This window comes from Rhamphochromis sp. 'chilingali' (genome assembly GCF_963969265.1).
Source record: "Rhamphochromis sp. 'chilingali' genome assembly, chromosome: 9".
Classification (NCBI taxonomy): Eukaryota; Metazoa; Chordata; class Actinopteri; order Cichliformes; family Cichlidae; genus Rhamphochromis; species Rhamphochromis sp. 'chilingali'.
This window is the reverse complement of record NC_137936.1, coordinates 36194007-36213148: the sequence shown is the minus strand read 5'-3', so window position 1 is coordinate 36213148 and position 19142 is coordinate 36194007. Positions and strand designations below refer to the sequence as shown.

General features: G+C 40.6%; 1 protein-coding gene across 1 annotated transcript in view; it reads right to left on the bottom strand.

Annotated features, from left to right (window-relative positions):
• The window catches only part of kif5ab (kinesin family member 5A, b), a 76842-nt gene that overhangs the window by 11027 nt on the left and 46673 nt on the right, over positions 1 to 19142 (bottom strand). The window contains exons 15-25 of the mRNA XM_080891733.1: positions 16733 to 16879; positions 15046 to 15234; positions 14282 to 14399; positions 10552 to 10616; positions 8758 to 8867; positions 6903 to 7004; positions 6336 to 6396; positions 6171 to 6242; positions 5951 to 6055; positions 3162 to 3378; positions 873 to 1188 (exon numbers count right to left, since the gene is read on the bottom strand). Of these exons, the coding sequence (XP_080747859.1) occupies positions 873 to 1188; positions 3162 to 3378; positions 5951 to 6055; positions 6171 to 6242; positions 6336 to 6396; positions 6903 to 7004; positions 8758 to 8867; positions 10552 to 10616; positions 14282 to 14399; positions 15046 to 15234; positions 16733 to 16879 (1502 nt within the window). The remainder of the gene's footprint in view (positions 1 to 872; positions 1189 to 3161; positions 3379 to 5950; positions 6056 to 6170; positions 6243 to 6335; positions 6397 to 6902; positions 7005 to 8757; positions 8868 to 10551; positions 10617 to 14281; positions 14400 to 15045; positions 15235 to 16732; positions 16880 to 19142) is intronic.

Genomic DNA, 19142 nt, shown 5'->3' with positions numbered 1-19142 from the left:
GGGAACCCCCCGACGCCCTAAGCCTGTCCCTACCCCCACACCAATCACAACAGTGAAGGCGGGACCAAACTATGACCCCCCACCCCCACTAGGTGATGGAGCTGATCAAAGGAGCCCAGAGCAATTGATCTGATGTGGTGGCAGAGGCTGTATCAAGACTAATGTAATCTAATAGATAATTTCTATATTGGTTAGAATTAAGATTATTTTTATTTTTCCAGTTCATGAGGACTGTTTTCTTGGCTATGCATAGGGCAGTGAAAACCATATGGGCGATATTCTTTTCTGAAGTGACATTATCTAAGCTGCCCAACAAACACACTAAGGGGGAAGTTGGAATGTTACATTTCAGACACTTCGATAAGTCTTCACATATCTCGCGCCAAAACTTCTGAACTGGTGGACAGAACCAAAGAGCGTGGATATAATTGTCCAGTGAATTGGTTGAGTCACTGAGTTAATCCTAATGGATTAAAAGATTATAAATAAAATAGAAAATAAGGACAAAGTGCAGGCTAACAGTACAAACCCAATTATTATGTAAACATATTGGATTAACTGGTGATATCAGTCACTAAATGACTCAAATGAAAGACATTGAGAAAGACGCTTTTTTGTAAGTCTGACTGGTCTGTGGGTCAGATAAAAAGGTTAGTAAACACTCTTGACGCAAACTCAAGAAAGTTCCAGACAACATTAAGTGGCATACAGGTATTGCCCCTCATTACGATCTCATATAAAACCAGAGAGAGCCAGAAAGTGTGGCTTAGTTAAAGTTATATTATACCGATTATTAATTAAAGTCAAGAAGGTGAAATATGGTAAGAACCACAAAAAGTGACTAAAATCGCCAAAACAGCTGTTTTACTCACATATTGTTTTGAACATTGCTGTCATGTGCATCATTATTTTGGAAGTCGAGGTGTTTGGCAGGGCTGTTCTGATTGGAGTTGGACTCAGGTAGCCTGGGCTCACTCTCTGGTGTTGAGGGAGAAGTAGCAGAAACAGATATAGGAGAGGAAGGAGCAGAGGTAGCAGCAGGAGCAGCAGCAGCAGCAGCAGGGGCTGCTTGGTTCCTGTTGTGGAAAACAGCGTTGCAGAAGGCAATGGGCTGATCGCTGAAGCCTCGGATAAAGAAGGGGTTGGTGGGAGAGCAGACTGGGTAGTGGCCAGGGCGTACAGGCTTGGCTGTAAGTGATAACAGAGAACAATGTATTGATTGATTCACTCATCCATTAAAGCCAGACATATTTAATTTGCCCTACAGGATGCTTAAAGCCCAACACTGAAAATATATTAATGTAAAGCGAAATATCACAGATAGTCTTGTTTGCTGTGCTTTAATCCTCGAATGAAAATCATTATGCTGAAAGCGCTCATTTAACCTTCCTGCCTTCTTGGGACCTTTTTGTGCCACTGCTATGTGTTAAATGGCTGCCATTTCCACTGTGTTCAGTGGAATATAACCAAACTTGCCACAGGATAGTTTTTACCTGTCAATGTTAATATTCCAGTGTGAATTCCTTAAATCAGCCTAAAATGGCTGAGCAGCAGAAATCCCCACACCCATCACCCTGGGGACCATTTTCTGCCCATTGACTTCCATTATAAACGCTATTTTTCAACCCCAAATTATCATCATATGATTTTATTTTTTCTTCTTTTCTTGGATGTCAATGAAGACTCAGGGCCTTGAAGTTTAAATTTTTAAATTGCAAAAAAAATGCAAAAAAAATAATGGCAGGTCAAAATGTATGTTGGTGCCAATCTTTGGTCCATCTAAAGGCCTACTTATAATGACAATCACATATTACTTCAACTGGTTTTTTGTGGAAATATTTAGTTTCGTTTTTTGGTTTTTGGGGCTTATAACACAGGGCGCTCATGTAATAACACTGGGATTTGAAGGGTTAAAACAACGAAAATATAATTAAAACTTTACATGAATATTTCAGGGAGAAGTAGTTTTACAAGGTTGGCTAATTTAAAGTGGAATAAAATATGGATATATGGTCTTTTTATGGCGTGGCTGAGAATGGTCCCTAGGGTGATGGGTGTGAGTTTTTTAAAGGATGGCAGGAGGGTTAAATCAATAGCTCATTTTCTCATTACAGCAGCACATGCATCTGAGTTGAAGTAGCAAGCTAGTGATCAGACTGAATTACACTGTTATTCTAATGTTTCGCATTTCTTTCAGGAGAATATGCCTACCGCGTAAATCCTTAGAAGCCCAATGTTCCACCAACTGTTACATTCTTTCATGCAAAAACTCTCTCGACAGCTTTTTGTTTTGTTTAAGTAAATTCTTTTCTCATTTCGGTGCAACGTAAACAGTCCTTTGCATATCTGTGCGTTCCACAGCAGGAGAATTCAGTTACATGCATGTTTGCTTCCTGAATATGAAACAAGATTGGAAGAGGAAGAAAAGGGCATCAGCTCGATCATGCAGGTTGTGAAAATGTGGTGATATGTTAAGAGGAATGTAGGAAGGAGACAACAGATGAGTAGAGCAGAGAGGGCAAAGCACACAATGGATGCTGCTTGTGGGAAAATCTCAACAGGGACGTGAAAAGAATGGCTGCACAATGCTGAACGATTTTTCTCACATGCTGCATTACAAAGGAAGCGATCTGATGGGAGGGAGATGAAACGCACAACGGTGTCTACATGTACAACATCACACATGTAGTGCTGGAGAGGATATACATACTATATCCTTCCTACAGTGCAGCCAAAGGAAGTGGCATGGGCTTTGCATGCATTTTCCCTCCTTATTTTATTGTTGAATTTGGGGCTTATACATCACATCATAAAAAGAAAATTAGACTGACTTTTAGATTTACCACATTTGAGTGGATTAACCGACATGTTCTGATGAATCGGTTGATTTAAATTCAATATTTTTCAGGTGCTGTGCTGCCCAATTACTGAGAAACAGCTTTCATATGTGTCTCTGAACTGTTATGAAACGATGCAGTGGCTGTGAATTTGCTGCAGACTAAATGATTGGATGCATTTTACAGCTACCTACAGATTAAAAGATACTGCAGTGTTAAAGCAATCGCAAAGCTTTTACAGAAATGACACATGCAGCACTGTCATGTAATTTCTAGCAGACTGCGGCTGTTATTTTGAATCTGTGAGCAACTTGTATACGTTACCGATGAGCGCAGCATGGGGTCGGCGGAAGGGAGCGCGGGCCCTCATCACATCTTTGATTCGCTCCACTTCCTGTTGGTAGCGATGGCGGTCCTTCATGGCTCCTTCTTTTGCCTCCTTCAGCGCACCCTCGAGCGCCTTAACTCGCTCAGCTGTAGACCGAAGACGTTTCTCCAGTTTTGGAAGCTCACAGCGCAGATCTGCATTGTCACGTACCAGCTGTAACACAAATCCGACATGTGCAAAAAACAAGCTATAACTACAGAAAGACAGTTATACATTTTCTATGATTCAAAGCACTTTCTTGCTACAGGCCTCCACTCTCACACACTCACACTCTGATGAATGCACCAGGGCAGCTCAGGGTTCAGTATCTTGCCCAAGGATACTTTATAAGCAGACTAAAGGAGCAGGGGATCAGTCCACTGGCTGCTAATTGGTAGATGACCCATTTTACTTCCTGAACCATTGCCCCCCCAAAGAGTTGCTCATATGTTTTGCAATCTAAGAATTTTTTTTTACTAAGAATATAGTGCAGAGTACAAAAAGTGGAGCATAGGAAGTGTGTGACCATAACGTCCATTTCAGATCAGTTAGGGTCAAATGGGTGCAGTGGGGTGGAACAGAGAAACATCAAGTGTAACCTGAAAATTGTACCAGGAAGAGACAGCCCACAATTGCACCAGTGTTGTAAAGAGCACTACTTCAGTCTGAACTCTCCTGAACACAGAGCCAGTCTATCAGAAATCTACAACCGGGAAAAAGTAGGACAACTCTGTTGAATCATCTCCATTTAAGTTTCTGTTTTGAATTAAAATAATGGGCCTGAACACAAACAGAAAAATGAATCAATGAATGTTTCAAGGTATTTTAGAGGGGACCAGCATGGCAGCTGTTCCTCTACACCTCAGATCTCAGCAGAGCCTCAAAACATCATGAGAATATGAATTAGCCTAAGCATAGAAGGGAAGAATAGACTCACAATCCTCTTGAATATTGTGCAGCTTTGATGAGCAGATGCTGTAAACAGTTGCGTGACATTATGATAATCATCATTATGATTTCCCTAAACATGTATTAAATCCATGGGTGTAATGGATCTTTTAAACTGGGTATATTTAAAGGAACATAGTTGCTAGATGCTGATATGAGTGTCGGAGCTGTTGTTGGATCTTTGGATGTCCATGACACATGAGGCAATCTGTGATCTGATTTTCACTTGGTGAAAATGTGCATGAACAGTAATACCGAGACGAGTTGCTCTAACTTGCAGTTGTGCCGTTCTTACAGTAGCACCCCACCCCTGCAGCACTTTCAGCAGGATATTGTCTGACCCCACACTGCCAGAGTACTGCAGGTCTTTCTGGATCAGTAGTATATATCCAGAAATTCCCCGTCCAAGCATTTAGTCTCAGTGTGACTCCTAAAAAACACAACTGGGACATGGAGGGTCGATGCCACTGTACTCAACCAGGAACAGAGAGCAGCTCCTGATAACTGATCCAGACACCTGTGCAGTCCATGCACAGACAGGTGGCTTCTTGCATCATTCCAGAGGTGGCCATACCTTGTATTAAATATTCATATATATCAGCCTTGGCCTAGAAAATCCATATCTGCACTTGTCAGTTAATATTATAATGTGCCTATATTTCTGAAGTTATTATTTATGAAGCTAAATCAACACGAGGATGCAATGATTTAAATCTGCCTCATGCTGCATGTTTCCTCTAAACGCAAAAGTTAATAAGTGAGCACCTAAACACTGACGGTCTGCTTCTGTGTGATCATGCAAACTAATCCATACCCTGCAGAGATAATGAGCACTATAGCTGAGATTTTTTCACAATGGGCAAAGTTATCTAGCAGCCAAAGCATTGATGTGTTTGGGATATTCACCTGTGGCTTGTTGGCGTTAGTTTGTTTGCTGGCGAGATAGTTTAGTGACGATTGCTCAGTTTTTACAGTTGACGGACAGACAGAGATGATTAAATCTGTGCAGCGGCAGAGAAACTTGCAGCTTTGGTGTAGTGGCCACTGCCCATTTGCAAGCATTATCACTTTACTGCTGATTTATGACCATGACTTTCACCTTCCATTCCCACAGTATCAGCAGGTGGTGGATGGGATGGAGTCTCCCAGCAGCCACTTTAGGATTGGTTTTCTGCCTGACAAACTGCTGCACTGCAGCTTTCACCAATCTGCCAGCCTGCAGAACATTCAGCACATCCAACACTTAGTCCACGGTGGTAGTCCATTTAGGAATATTAAAAATATGAGGTGTGTGCGTATGTTTATGACTTTCTGAGAGCAAGGTTGGTTTTCAGAGTTTGTGTGGAAGCCAGAGTGCGGAGAAAAAACCGAGAATGCCTGTTTGCACCTGCATCAGGAGTGTTCAAGTCTTACTGTTTTATACAGTGAGGCGTCCTTTCCCTGGAGACAGAGGGGGGGTTAACAAATCCTGCTGCTCTGTTTTCAAGGAGACTTTCATGTGAACTTGGTGTAGTGAGATGATCGATCGTGCTAGCGTTTCTTTTGCCCACAGGAGAGAAATGACAAACAGTGCACACAGCTCTGTATTTGAATTTGTCTGTGCCTCTTTGTCCGCCGCACATATTCATCGTAGACATTTTTTGATTTACTGCTGCAACCCTGCAGAGGGGAAATCAGGCCCCCTGGTCAAAGGGAACCTGGTCATTGGTCTTAATTTTCAAACTAGGTGTGGACAGGTCAAATGTTTCCTGTTTCTGTCACTATAAATTAAAGTTTTGTAGGAGCTGTGTGCTGTTACCTGTTTGTGAACCTTTGTAAGCTGGTCCAGGTTGTTTTCAAGAAAGGAAATCTTTTGTTTCTGGGTGATGTATCCGCCAGTATCATCAGGCTCCATCTGTGCACTCTGTCGATTAAAAAAGGAGATGAAATAGAAAATAGAATAGAAAATGTCACCGTAACTCTAGGCAGAACCACCTGTTTCTATGTGTTGAGTAAAAGGGTTTAGTTATGTCTCTTACTTTTCTAACTCGAGTTGTGAGGTCTTGAACGAAAAGCTTGCGGAGGTTGTGCAGGGTGTGGAGCTCACGAGCCTGCAGTGTGAATAAAGGAACAGAGAAAATAGTGCAGTTAAAGCAGTTCGAGAGGACTGAGTCATTGAATCGTGACAGAATTTATTAACTTACAACAGTTTCCTCCAGGCCTTTCAGATCCTGTTTTGATTGTTCGTGTCGTTCATGGAGGAATCTATAGACAGACAGATAAATGCTCAGACACAGACGCATAGAAGAGTCAAACTGAACTTCTCTTTATCCAAACGATTACCAAATTCTTGCCAGAATAATTCATGAATAGAGAACAAAGGCAGCACATAATGCCTGCCCCACTCATGGGCTGTTATCCATCTGCCATCTGATGCAATATGCTGCAAAGGTCAGAGTAGAAAGAGGCCTATTAGCTGCCAGCTGCCACCTTATTCTGAAACTCCATAATGGAGATGCAAAGAGAGTCAGACAGGAAGAAAAGGACCAAGAGAGGAGCAGGCTAAGAAAGAGTTAACAGCAGAAGAGTAAGATACTGTAAATAGAATTCAGTCAGAGCTCCCGAGCGTGAGGAAAATAAATAGACAAAAGGAAGACAAATGACAGAGAGAAATGGAAGACGCAAATCAAAAGAGGCAGCTCAGCTCGCCCCCAGGCCTCCATATGGTGAAGTGTTTGAAAGCCGGCCAGGACAGTAAAGCAGCAACTCACGTCAATTCCTCCAGCTGCCGGCTCTTGTGATGCTCTCGGCTTCTGAGACGTTCAAAGTCACTGTGCAGTTGTTCTAGCTCCAGCTGCTGCCTCTGGTTACAACTGAAAAAAGGTGTTAAGTGACTCAGTCGTGACATCTTTTATATATTATCTTTTTATATTACAAAAACACAGGGATGTAGATATTAGCAACATAAGCACAACCCTTGGGATTTTTGGAGGAATGGAATTAAAAAAAATGGAGGTTAGTTTTGTTTCTAAGGCAGAGAGAACAGCGAGTGAGCTGGAGATTGAAGAGTGAGATGCACTGATGAGAAAAAAAAAGAATGAATAAGAAAGGACACATTTGTATTTTCTGATTGCTCCACAGTAGTTCTAAAATAAAAAATAAATACATTTGCAAAATGCTCGGGGAAGATTGGGATGGGATGCTACCTGGTCATTAAGTTTTTATTGACTCCTATTGCCACAAGCTTCATGCTATTATTTTCTCTGAGCCACACACCCACACCCCAAAGATTGATGCCCAACAACTTTTTTTTGTTTAATCATCTCTAGCAAACACTTCCAGTGAGTCACCGGTGATGATCACGTGCATACTTTACAAAAATCCCACATAGTATGCCTTTAAGTGTTCTTAGCTGCTTTTAACTGGTTTCCTTCTGATTTTATTTAATTAGGGTATCCTTACAAAACCTTTCTGTCACATGAGAAAAGAGCTGTCTGTTCCAGTCCCAGGCATATGGCTCCAGCTCAGTGGTGTGCACAGGAGCAAAAATGATGAAGAAGCACCATTAGTGCATGCAGTGTAAGGATTTATTTTTGCCCCTAATTCAAATCATGGCTGTACTTGCCAGACAGGCATTTTGGCAGAGCAGAGGGGCACTTAAGTAGCCCAAGTGTGTAATTAGGTCACAACTAGAGCATTGAAATGCCCCATTAGAGTATGGACACAACATATTTTTCAGTGGCACTTACCAAAAAAAGGGTGCACACCTGTAAACACTTGCATTTGCGTGTGATCCTTGCAATCTGCACTACCATTTAATGTATACCTACTTTTTGACATTCTCTTTAAAGGATCCGGAGGGCATCCCTGCTCCTGTTTTATATGCGTTCCACCTCACCGACATCCATCCTTCCGATCTATTTTAAAGCTGCTTATCCAAATCAGGCTGTGTGAGCAGGATAAGCAGAGCAGCACCAAATGTCTGTTCAAACTGAAATTCTCTGCAGCTGCTCCTTGGGTGTTAACAGATACTCCCAGGCCAGCTGGAAAATGTACTTTAGTCCCTAGAGAGGGTCTGCCCAGTGGTCTCCTCCCAGATGGCCACGCTTGGTGTAGTACATCATCAGAACAAGGTACCTGAAGGGATAGGTTTTCATTTAGGCCAAACCAGGCCAGTGGCTCCTCGCATTGGGGTTGTAGCAGCTTGGCTCTGCAGCTTCCTGACCATGTAAACCACCCACACGTTTTCATTTCAGCCAGTCTGAACATTGGGGCTTAGACCGTGTTGAAGGTTTGAGAGATACTGAAAACATGTATTCCCAGTTTGAGCGTTTACAAACCACTTATGAGGGTAAAATTGAATTTCAAATTTGAGCATGCAGCTGTGTTGCTGTGGTACGGTAAGTTGTCTCCCTTAGAAAACATTCATGGCCTATATTTCCGCAGTGCCACGGTCTCAACGACTGAAAGAAATATTTTTCTATAGCATCCTTGTGATTTTTCTGCTGGAACGATTTGATTCTTTAACTTAAAATACTTTTCTTTTCAAACTCTTGCACAAGTTACAGATTTCCAAAAACTGAGTCTTGGTTTTGAAAAGTAAAGAATTTACGGTGAAGTACTCACTCAGTTAAGTCATCGATGATCTTTTGCTTCTCATTGATCTCGTCTCGCAGGCGGCCCAGTTGTTTGCTGTGCACCTCACGGTGTGACTCCATCTGCTGCTCCAGAGCCCTCTGGGGTATTGGCGACAGAAGGGGAGAAGAGACAGATCGAGTATCGTAACACGGGAGTCAGAGGAGAACAAAGTGACTAAATAACGAGAAGAAAATTACACGCACCGGTGCACATGTGGACATGCCAAACCACACGGGCATTAAACACAAACTTACACACCCCACGCTGTCCATACACTACCACTGACGGGACTGTGAGACTCGGCTACTGAAAGTGGAGCGTGACACACACAGGAACGCTCACACTCGTGTGCTCTCGATGCTCTCACGAACACATCCACAAATACAAGCAGATAATGAAAACAACAAACAACACCAGCTGTTTAAAAGTGTCTGGCAGCTGAAAACTACATCTGTTTACTTTTATTTGGGAATTTGGCATCGCTGGAATTTCATCCTTCATTTCTGTCAAATCTTTTGACCTTGAAAAGATGTGCTGCTTTTTAGGCAAATCTCATTTTGATCAAGTCATTATGAATCTTTGTGGTTTTCAGTCACTTAACCCTTGTGTGGTGTTCGTATTTTTGTTACTCAGCCAGTGTTCATGGGTCTGGTGGACCCGCTAGAGTTTTGGCTTTCCAAATTAACACTATCAAACAATTTTATGTTAAATTACTCAACAGATGTTTACTTCATCCCAATTACAAGACATATGAACAGCAAACATGGTTAATTTTTTCCCTTTACCTTTGTTAGATCACATTTATGAATTAATGTGCTTCTCGTTTTTCTTTTATATAAAATGTTATAAATAAATCAGTTATAATCAAGTGGAGTGAGTGGAAAGACACAACACATTTACACGTGAAAAAATAATTAATTGTTTAATTTTTCTTTTGAAAAAAACTGAACACGGGTCTCACAGACCCGAACACCATACAAGGGTTAATAGTTTGACGGCTGAATGTGAGGATACTCTGTGGCTGTCCTGTGGCCATGCTTCCTGTAACCATCTGATATTTGAGACTTCCTGTTTTGCTGTTTGCAGTTAATTGTTCAGGACACATGTAGATAGATTTACATTAAGATGCAAGACTAAAACATCATTGGATGTTCCTCTGACTGCTTTTTATTCGTTGTTTTGCATTCCCTCTTTTGCCTAGGCCTTGGTTGTGATTGGTCACTGGTATTTGGACTACAAACTGACCACAAACAAAAAGCAAACAGCTTCCAGTACTAGAAATAATGCCCATTGCCTACAGATTCGTCACATTCATATGCCGATATCTGCTTTTCATATTACCACTCGATGATTGTGAATGATGTAAAATGCTTCTAGGGGCCAGAATGACAATCAATAATCTGTGCAGCCACTACCTAACAAACTATAGCTGTTCCAGAGGGCAGTGAGTTATCATTTCCTTGCCGAGCTTGCTATGATTGCGTCTTTATTCTAAACTAAGGCAATGAGTTGAAAGCTGCAGTGTCTGAATGATTGTACAGACATCGAATTGTCATCTTCTTATCAACACTACCAATAAAAGGGGTTGAAAGCAAATTTCTGAATATATGAAACAATTTCTTTAGTTTATTAAATCATTCCTACAGTCATTTACACACTTGAGTCCAACTACACGTGCAGTCACAGGCAAACACACACCCTGCACACGCACACCTGCAGTTGGCTGAGAGGGTGCGAGAAAAGGTCATTACATCAAGTTGCTCTCACTGTAGTCATGGTTACCTTTATATCACAGGAGTTCTGGGCAGACGTGTGATTCTCCCCCCTGGTCACTTGTGACATGCTCTCTGAAATAAGCACACACACAGAGAAAGAGCGAGAGGATGGCGGTAAGAGGAGCAGATAAAAGCGGCGCGCACAGATGTTGATGATGGTGACCTGACTTTGACAGCACAGCAGTATCACCACTTCATGTTGACAGCGAAGGCAGCGTGATCTAAGTGATGTCTCGGGTGTGATAATATCTATCTGCAAATGACATCTATTGTGTCATGCAGATCTGATATTGACTCACTGCTGTTCCTGGTGTCTGATGATGAAATTACCGAGCGCTCTACCTCAGACCACACCGTGCGATCAACGTGACCTGCAGCACTTTGTGTTAATCTGCTTGTGTTATGGCTTGAGGACCGTCTGACTCGACTGCTGAGCAGGACTAAAATTGATTTCCCTGCCCTTAATTCCACTGGTTATTTAATGCCATTCTGTGAGACTCCATGGGAAGAGTGACTTACACTGCCTTTGGCCTTATTTGGGAATTGCGTCAGTGTACTGTGGGAGTATCTACAGCTGGACCATGCACGAGTTTCAAATGTAAAATCAATCTATTAGTGCTGGTGTTGTGAAATGTTTGGGAGCTTAAGCTTTTTTGTGTTCTTGTTTTTCTTTTGCTTGACAGGACAAAAAGGCCTCTGGAAGCAACTGAAGCTCTATTAAAGATAGCAACCTGAAGCTACTTCCTCCCATTTCTAGCCCAGAGACACTAAAATGCAGCAACATATTTTCTGTCTTCTCACTATTTACTTTGTCCTGAAGTTATTTGGCTTGACTGAGTCAGAGCACTGACATTATATTTAACTCCGGCATTTCACATCAGTAGTGGATTAATCTACTTACTTTGCAGTCAGTCCCGAAATGACAGCGTCACCACGTATCACTTTAGGATATTTGTTAATGAAAAATATGCATTTATTAGAAGAAAACTCTCTTGCATTTACTTCATTTGAGTTTATATTGAGAAAAGACCTGTTTTGCTGACAGTAAAGATTGGCTTCACTCCTGGAAACTTGTGTTTGGCTCTATTTATTGAGTGTAAATCTGTCATTTTTCTGGTCGGACCATATTGAAATTTTCTTCACCAAAGAGTCTGAATGAATACTAAAATCTTTGCTCCCAGTTTGCTATTTTGCTCTCGTAGGTAAAACATTTTAACTTGAGCCTAGAGCAATCTATTATAAAAAGGAGTACCCACATACTACACTTGCCAAATTGAACTAATATTGACTGGCCTCAAATTCTCAACTCCACCGAGTATTTCAGCAACATGTGCTCGTACACTTAGACTCCAAAACTTGTCTAACTGACCAAGTCTCACAATCTTATATCCACCCAAAAAGTCTTTTTGATTTTGTTTTGAGAGTGAAATACTAGCAAGAGCACAACGAATAAGATCTTCTTTTGAGAATATATGTCTGTTATTTCTTATTTAGTTTATAAACCCTAAAACTAGTTACTTTCCCTGCATATTAGGCTCATTTATATCACCAAGACACTATTTGAGATGATATTGTATCTTAGACGTCCCAAAAGGTTGATTCTGTTTATCTGGACGTAGCGTTTTCAGCGGGAGAAACGTTTCGTTACTCATCCAAGTGACTTCTTCAGTGTCAGCTGACTGCAGGTTTCCCCAACTTTATAAACAATACAATGATTGAAGCTAGCACCACTGAATGAACATTGGGCTGTGAGGTCAGTTCCTCGATCATTAATATGCACATTTTCATGACCATTGATCAACAACCACTGATGAAATCCCATTAATCAATGGTCTTTGATCAATGAGTACCATTCACAGAGAGTTGGGGAATGGCTGCGATCACAGCACTGTATCTTAAAAGCATTTTTTAGCTGTGAAATCATTTTACAAGCCCTCCCAGTAACAGTTCACACACTTAGACTTTTGTTGTACAAACCCTAACAGCATGAAGGTGCTGGTATCCTGTGGGTTCTCCCCCCACAGTCCAAAGTTATTCAAGTGAAGTTAATTGCTGATTCTAAATTGATCGTGTTTGTTAGCCCTATGACAGACTATTGACCAGAAGAAGCATCTTGTTCAGTTGCTCTTGTTCTAAGATCATTTCTCTCAAAGTGAGAATGAAGCAACGCCAAAGGTTTATGAAGCACTTGTTATGAGTGTGTCAACACTTCTTTTAAGAGATTTCTCACTTGACTAAAGTTTAGACATTTTTTTTCTCATTTCAAGAAATCTTACCAAGTGTTATTTTATTATTTTACTTGATTATAGTCTGGATTTTCTCAAATTACATATTTTTTCCTTATATTTAGCCAATTTTTGCAGTGTATTTAGTGATACTTATCTCTGTAGATGGTGGCTGCTCACTGACCAGTTATATTACCATTTTAGTGCAGACAAAAATACGATGCTGCTGTTTATATTGTCACTTTCATCATCATCAAAATCTGTGTTTCTCCACTGCATTAGATCATGATCAATCACCAACTCTAATATACTAAACTAAAATGAGTAAAATGCTTACCTATTATGCTGATTTCTTACTCTGTATTGTTTTTTATGCACACAACTGAACATGTTTAAAATAGTCGTTATTATCACCGCTGTATTATCTTAGATCAACCTCTGTCTGAAATAAGGAGTTTGCCTCATCTCCTCTTATGGCCACGCTCCCTTCAAGTTGACTTTCTTCTGACTGGCTGCCTCTAACAAACAGAAGGTTGGAACCACAGGTGGGTGGTGCTTCTGTGTTCACAGGCAGCAATGTGGTCACAAAATTACCATACCATACCATCATCAGGTGTAACCATCAGTAGAAAAAACAGTTTAAAGCTTGATCCTTTGGCTCACATTTGTAAAAATGCTGACCTTATTATCTGAAATCTGAGAACCTCCAACACCTCAGCGACTTTGAATTTGATAAGCATTTAAAGGAAATTGATGGAGTCACTGTATAGTGCAGCAGAAAACTGAAACAATCTTTCAAATGTGGATAGTGTCAAAATTGGTTTTCCCTCTAGAGCCATGAATTTCAAAAAATCCTGTTAACCACTTGAATTTTCAAAATTTCGAAATGTGCCAATTTGCCCAATATTTCCAACTAAAGAAGCATTTTTTACTACAGAATTATTTCAACCTCCAGACACATTTCAGAGGTTTTACTTCTGATTTATAATCCAAGTCAAATTCATATCTTAAAAACTCTTTGTTTCAAGTAAAACAAAATAACCCCAATGACACGTATGTTACATGTTCGTGTTCTGTGCTCTGCCCTCTCCTAGTTTAGTTCACAGTAAATGGACTGTAATTTACAAAAAATACCTTTTTACCTACAACCTGCATACGCATACATCTTTAAACCCAGATGGAGGTATCAGAGGAGACTCTTCATCTCCCCAATACTTCAACATACAAATGCAAATGTCAGCAGATGTGACTGAAACAAACATTATTAACTGTACTACTACACACCACACCAGTGATATCTAATCATTAAAAACACAACTTCTAAAGTGTACTTCCACATGGTTGAATACGTATGATTGAACGATATGATAATTCAAAAAGGCAAATCAAGTTTATTTGAAAAAAAAAATGTTTGGCTAATGAGCTTTATTTAAAAAAAGTAATCAGAAAAGAGTAAACATACCAGCTTAGATACTTGCGCTGCTTCACTAGTGTGGGCTATAACAAATGTACCTTGAGCTTGGAGTTTAGCCAGCTCCACAGTCAGAGAATCATAGCTGTCCTCCAGCTGTCTCTTCCTCAGCTCCACGTTCTGCATGTACTCTGTTAGAGAGCGAATCTTCACTTCGTGCTGAAAGTCAGAACATCATATGCAAAAATTTTAGTGACGAGCAAAGACCTCTACCCACGAGGACACTTTACATCAAGGATAAAATGCACTTTTACTTTTTGTTCACTGAATATTTATGATCTCTTGTCACCGGGGAGTGTAGTTTAAATACCACACTTAGCGAAATTTGAACCGTGGCTTCAGGCCACTACATGAACACAGAATATAAAACATGCAATTATTTGAGAATTATGACCCTGTGCAGACTAAAAATGTCCAAAGCAAAAAGAAAAATCCACCCCACAAAGAGTTGGGTCATGTTAAGATGTTGGGAGTAGCTACACTGTGTTTTAAAGCTTTTCAGCCTTTATTATGACAGGAAAACTGGGAAAAGACATGCAGCAAATGGCTCAGGCTAGATTTGAAACCAGGGCTTTAAGACACATGGGTCACCTGCCCAAGCCGGTGAGCCTTTTGAAGTGTTAATTGATAATGTTTCAGTATCAGTATCACCAGTATTTCTGTCTAGTACCAGATGAACAAACATTTGTACCCCCATATCATTTTATTTTAGTTTCTACAGTTCATCTAGATTTAATAATTCAGTTCAATTCAATCGATTTGGTACCCAACAACAACACATGTATCCGTCAGTTTGCAATCTTACCTGTGAAATGAGAAGGTGACATGAAGACAGTTCTCTGCCCGTCTCCTCCATCTTGCGGTGACACTCGGTTTGTAGGTTCTCCAGGTGGCGACAGCGCTTCACCATGGACTTCACCTCTGACTTTATCTTATTAATGTAGAGGCGAGCCACTGTGAACTCTTCCTCGATCGCTCCGGTGATCTCCACAGGCTGGAGACGAATGAGTGCGAGGAGACAGTTAAATAAAAAGAAAAAATCAGTCTAGTAGATGCTTGATCAGGATTGAGTGGGGACTGTTTAAACACAGCATGGGCGTTAAATCAGTGGAAAGGGAAGCATCTTAGAAACACTCTGGCATTTTGTATGCACAGCCATTAGGTTAATGGTCTCATTTAGCAGATGTAGCAACTCAGAAGCTCCGAAATGAAGTGTGGAGGAAAATGTATACACATCAATCTAAGCACTACAGATGATAGCGGATGTGCATACACGACATTCTGCATATGCGAGTAGTATACTGACTATATTGAATAATGTAAAGCTGTTGATTTAAGTCACGTCTATAAACACAGATATTTATTTTAAATGCTCATTCAGAGCATAAATTTACATGGATGCCAAACCAATCAAGTTAAAGAGAAATGCCTGAAAAATGACACTTTATCAGCAAACAGAAAATATTCATATGCACACACATGCACACGCACACATATATATATGTAAGTTTTTTTAAATGTAATTGTCTCCTTTTTGGCAGATCTACCAGAGCGCTTTGTCACGGCTTTATGCCAGAAGATGCTTTGCATTTCACTTTGTTGGTATTTACTGTCTCTCTTGGTTTTACTTGCTTTCTTTATTTCCTTCCAGCCATTTGAGATTGTTTGGTCATCCCTCATTAATTTCTCATGTGGTTAATTACTTATGTGCACCGATCAAGCATAACATTCTGACTATCTATCAGAATCAACATTAACTTTTAAAAAAATAAATAGCATTAATGTTTTCAGCAAATTGAGCTCATCTGTTGGACTCGACCACATGGGTCAGCACCAGGAAGCCTTGGCCGCCCACGACTTGGACCACTTTTGATGGATACTGACCACTGCAGACCAGAAACATCACACATGAGTTGCAATTTGGGAGACTCTCTGACCCAGTCTTCTAACCATCACAACTTGCTAATATCCTCACAATAGCCCCCCCCCTTAACACATCATCTCTGAAAGCAAAATGTTCCCTGGTTCCTTAATATATCCCACCCACTAACAGGTGCCATGATGAAGAGATAATCAGTGTTATTCACTTCACCTGTCAGTGGTCACAATGTTCGGGGTATTTTTACTCTGGTTTTTCTCGTTGTTAGCCATCATCAGTCCATCTGTGTTCATCTCCAAAATTTACTGCCAGCGTTTTCTCTCATGTTTCCTGCGGCTGCTTTTTGAGTTGTTTTTCTTTGGACTATGTTGTCCTCAGGCTTTGCGCTTGACTAGACTCCGACAAGTCTAAATAAGCTCAACACTAAACCCTGCTTTTGTTTGTGCTTTCGGGTCTTCTTTTGAATTTCTCTGAGTTCCTTTTCTACACTGATACTTAAATTTAGCTGTATATTTTCTTGCTTTGACATGAGAATCATCTTTCTCATTTTACCTACACCACAGTTGTCGCTTTCATCACAAAAATGCACTCTATCCACGTCTGTACCACTCACCAACTTGATGTCCTTGTTTTCAACGATCGTGCTAAATTCACTCAGGTCCCTCATGAGCCCATTAAGAATCTCAGCAATGCGTTTTCTTTGGTGGCTGCTCACTTCCTGGATACGGGACAGCTCTGCCTCTAAAGCCATGAGATGAGCCTGGGGAGGGCGGAGTCAAGCAGATAAGAGGTGTTAGGGAGAGCCGTTGTGCTAAGGCGAGAAACTCCAGAAGGTACATGCAAATACGAAAAAAGACAGAAATTGTGTAGGGCAGACTCTGAGAAGTGGTGATTAGATTCCCTGAATCTGCAAACACACATGGCTGCAGGAGCATAACATAGTAGCCACCAAATTATAAATCAATAAACTGCATGAAGAGGAGTGGATGGCATCTGCGCTCAATAACATCTGAGAGAGTACACGGTGGAGTTTACTTTATTATTTTCCATTCTGCACAGCAAGCAGATTCTAACCAGGGCTGGAGGGCAAATGTGCTGCAGCACAATGAAACCATTTGATCTCAGTCAGGTTTGACAACATAACATTAAAGACATTTCTCCTACTCACACATGTGAGACCAAGAGTTGGGTAGTAGACTGAATGACCTATGACCCTAAACAAGATGAAGAAGATGATGATGACAAGAAAGAACAGGTAGAAGAAGAAGGAGATGAAGAAGAGGAAGACTTTCCATAAAGGTGTTGTTCCAACGAAGAAATCTGAAAGCATACCGACTTGTTTATGGGGTTTCATTTTATGAGTGGCTCATCTGTCACCAGTGAAATATTCTACTTGAGCAATTTTTCATGGCACGTTTTATGTTCTTGCTCCCCAGTTCATCAGTCATTTCAAAGCACCATTAGTCACCTTCTTAAATACTCCTTAATCAGCTCTTCCATCTTCATCTCTGTGATTCACTTCAAGCTCTGTTACAGTCTTCCCGGTCACTTCTCATGTCACAATGTCATCTTAAGATAAACTAAGGTAATAATGAGCTGAAACTGATTCTTATATAAACAAGTAAAACATGGGATGATGAATAGAGTTGGTTCATTGACGTGATGAATGGGCTTAATCATGTTGATAAGAAATGGGTTTCAATGGATGAATTATGGTGTTTAAAGTAGCCGATCAATGGCAGTGATGGTGAGCGATGGCACGGACACCTGCAGAAGAAGCGACAAGTTCCCACTAAAAACAAAGATGAAGGCAGCTGCGGGGATGACGGCCATGATGAATGTGCTTCAGTATTCCCAGAGCTTTTCCCATTTCTACTGTAACAACTGGAAAGACCGACGTGCCTAAAAGTTCAAGACTGAGAAACATTTCCAAAAGATTTTGATGAGGGGATTTCTTTTCTCTTATAGCACCACCTGCATTTACCAGCACTGAAATCTTATTTGTATTTAGTTTCATATCTTGTCAAAGTCTCAGACACTCTCTGTGCAGGATCAGACAGGTCAGAGCAGAGCAGACTGGAGAGGCTATAGAGGCTATTGAGGAGAAATGAGGGCTTCAGGCAGGTTTAGCAGTCTAAATGGTGGTTCTGTTGTCAGATGCTCAATCAGCTTCTGCTCCTGAGATAGACAGGAAAAGACAGAAGGACACGTGCAGCAGACTGAAACACTGATGAAATATTGAAGAGGATTTAATAAGAAGGTCAAATATGGTCACTTAAATCACTGAATAAGTCAGGAACTGCACAAAGCTCTGACCAGCTCTGCCAGTGGTCTCCTTCTGACTTTTATCTATTATTCACTTTATTTGTGCTGCAGAAGGACAATTAATACAGAGGCTGGGCTTATTTAAATAATGTGCTTTATGTTGCTAAAAGATTTATTCAAAAAGCCTCCTGGAAGTCAGACCCACCATTTTCTTTGAAAGCTCCTCAGCCAGGAGCTTGTTCTGCACGCTCATCTCCTCGACTCATTCTGCTCAACTCTCTGTAACACTTTCTTTCAACTGTGAGGCACACTTCCACATGACACACGTATTGTTGAATATTTAATAGGTAATAAACATCCATCTATATGGTAAGAAATTATTCAAAGCCCTCGATGTAACTGAAAAAACCTGCCTGTAAATTATCACTGTAAGTTTTCTTCTACCAGACAACGTTGTGTGCATCAGGGATATACTGCAACCAGGCTTTGATAGTTACTGCAATACTTTAACAGTTACCCAAATTGTAAATATAATCAGATATATATAGAATAAGGCAGTAAACATTACAAAATTTATGGGAAAATTGCTACTTTGAGTAAGAGTATTTTAAATATTTATATAGTGTCAAATCACAACAATAGTCCCCAGAAGGTGGTTTATATTGTAAAATAAAGACGTACAATGATACAGAGATAACACTCCAACAATCAGATGACTCCACTATGACAAAGCACTTAGCAACAGTGGGAATGGTAAA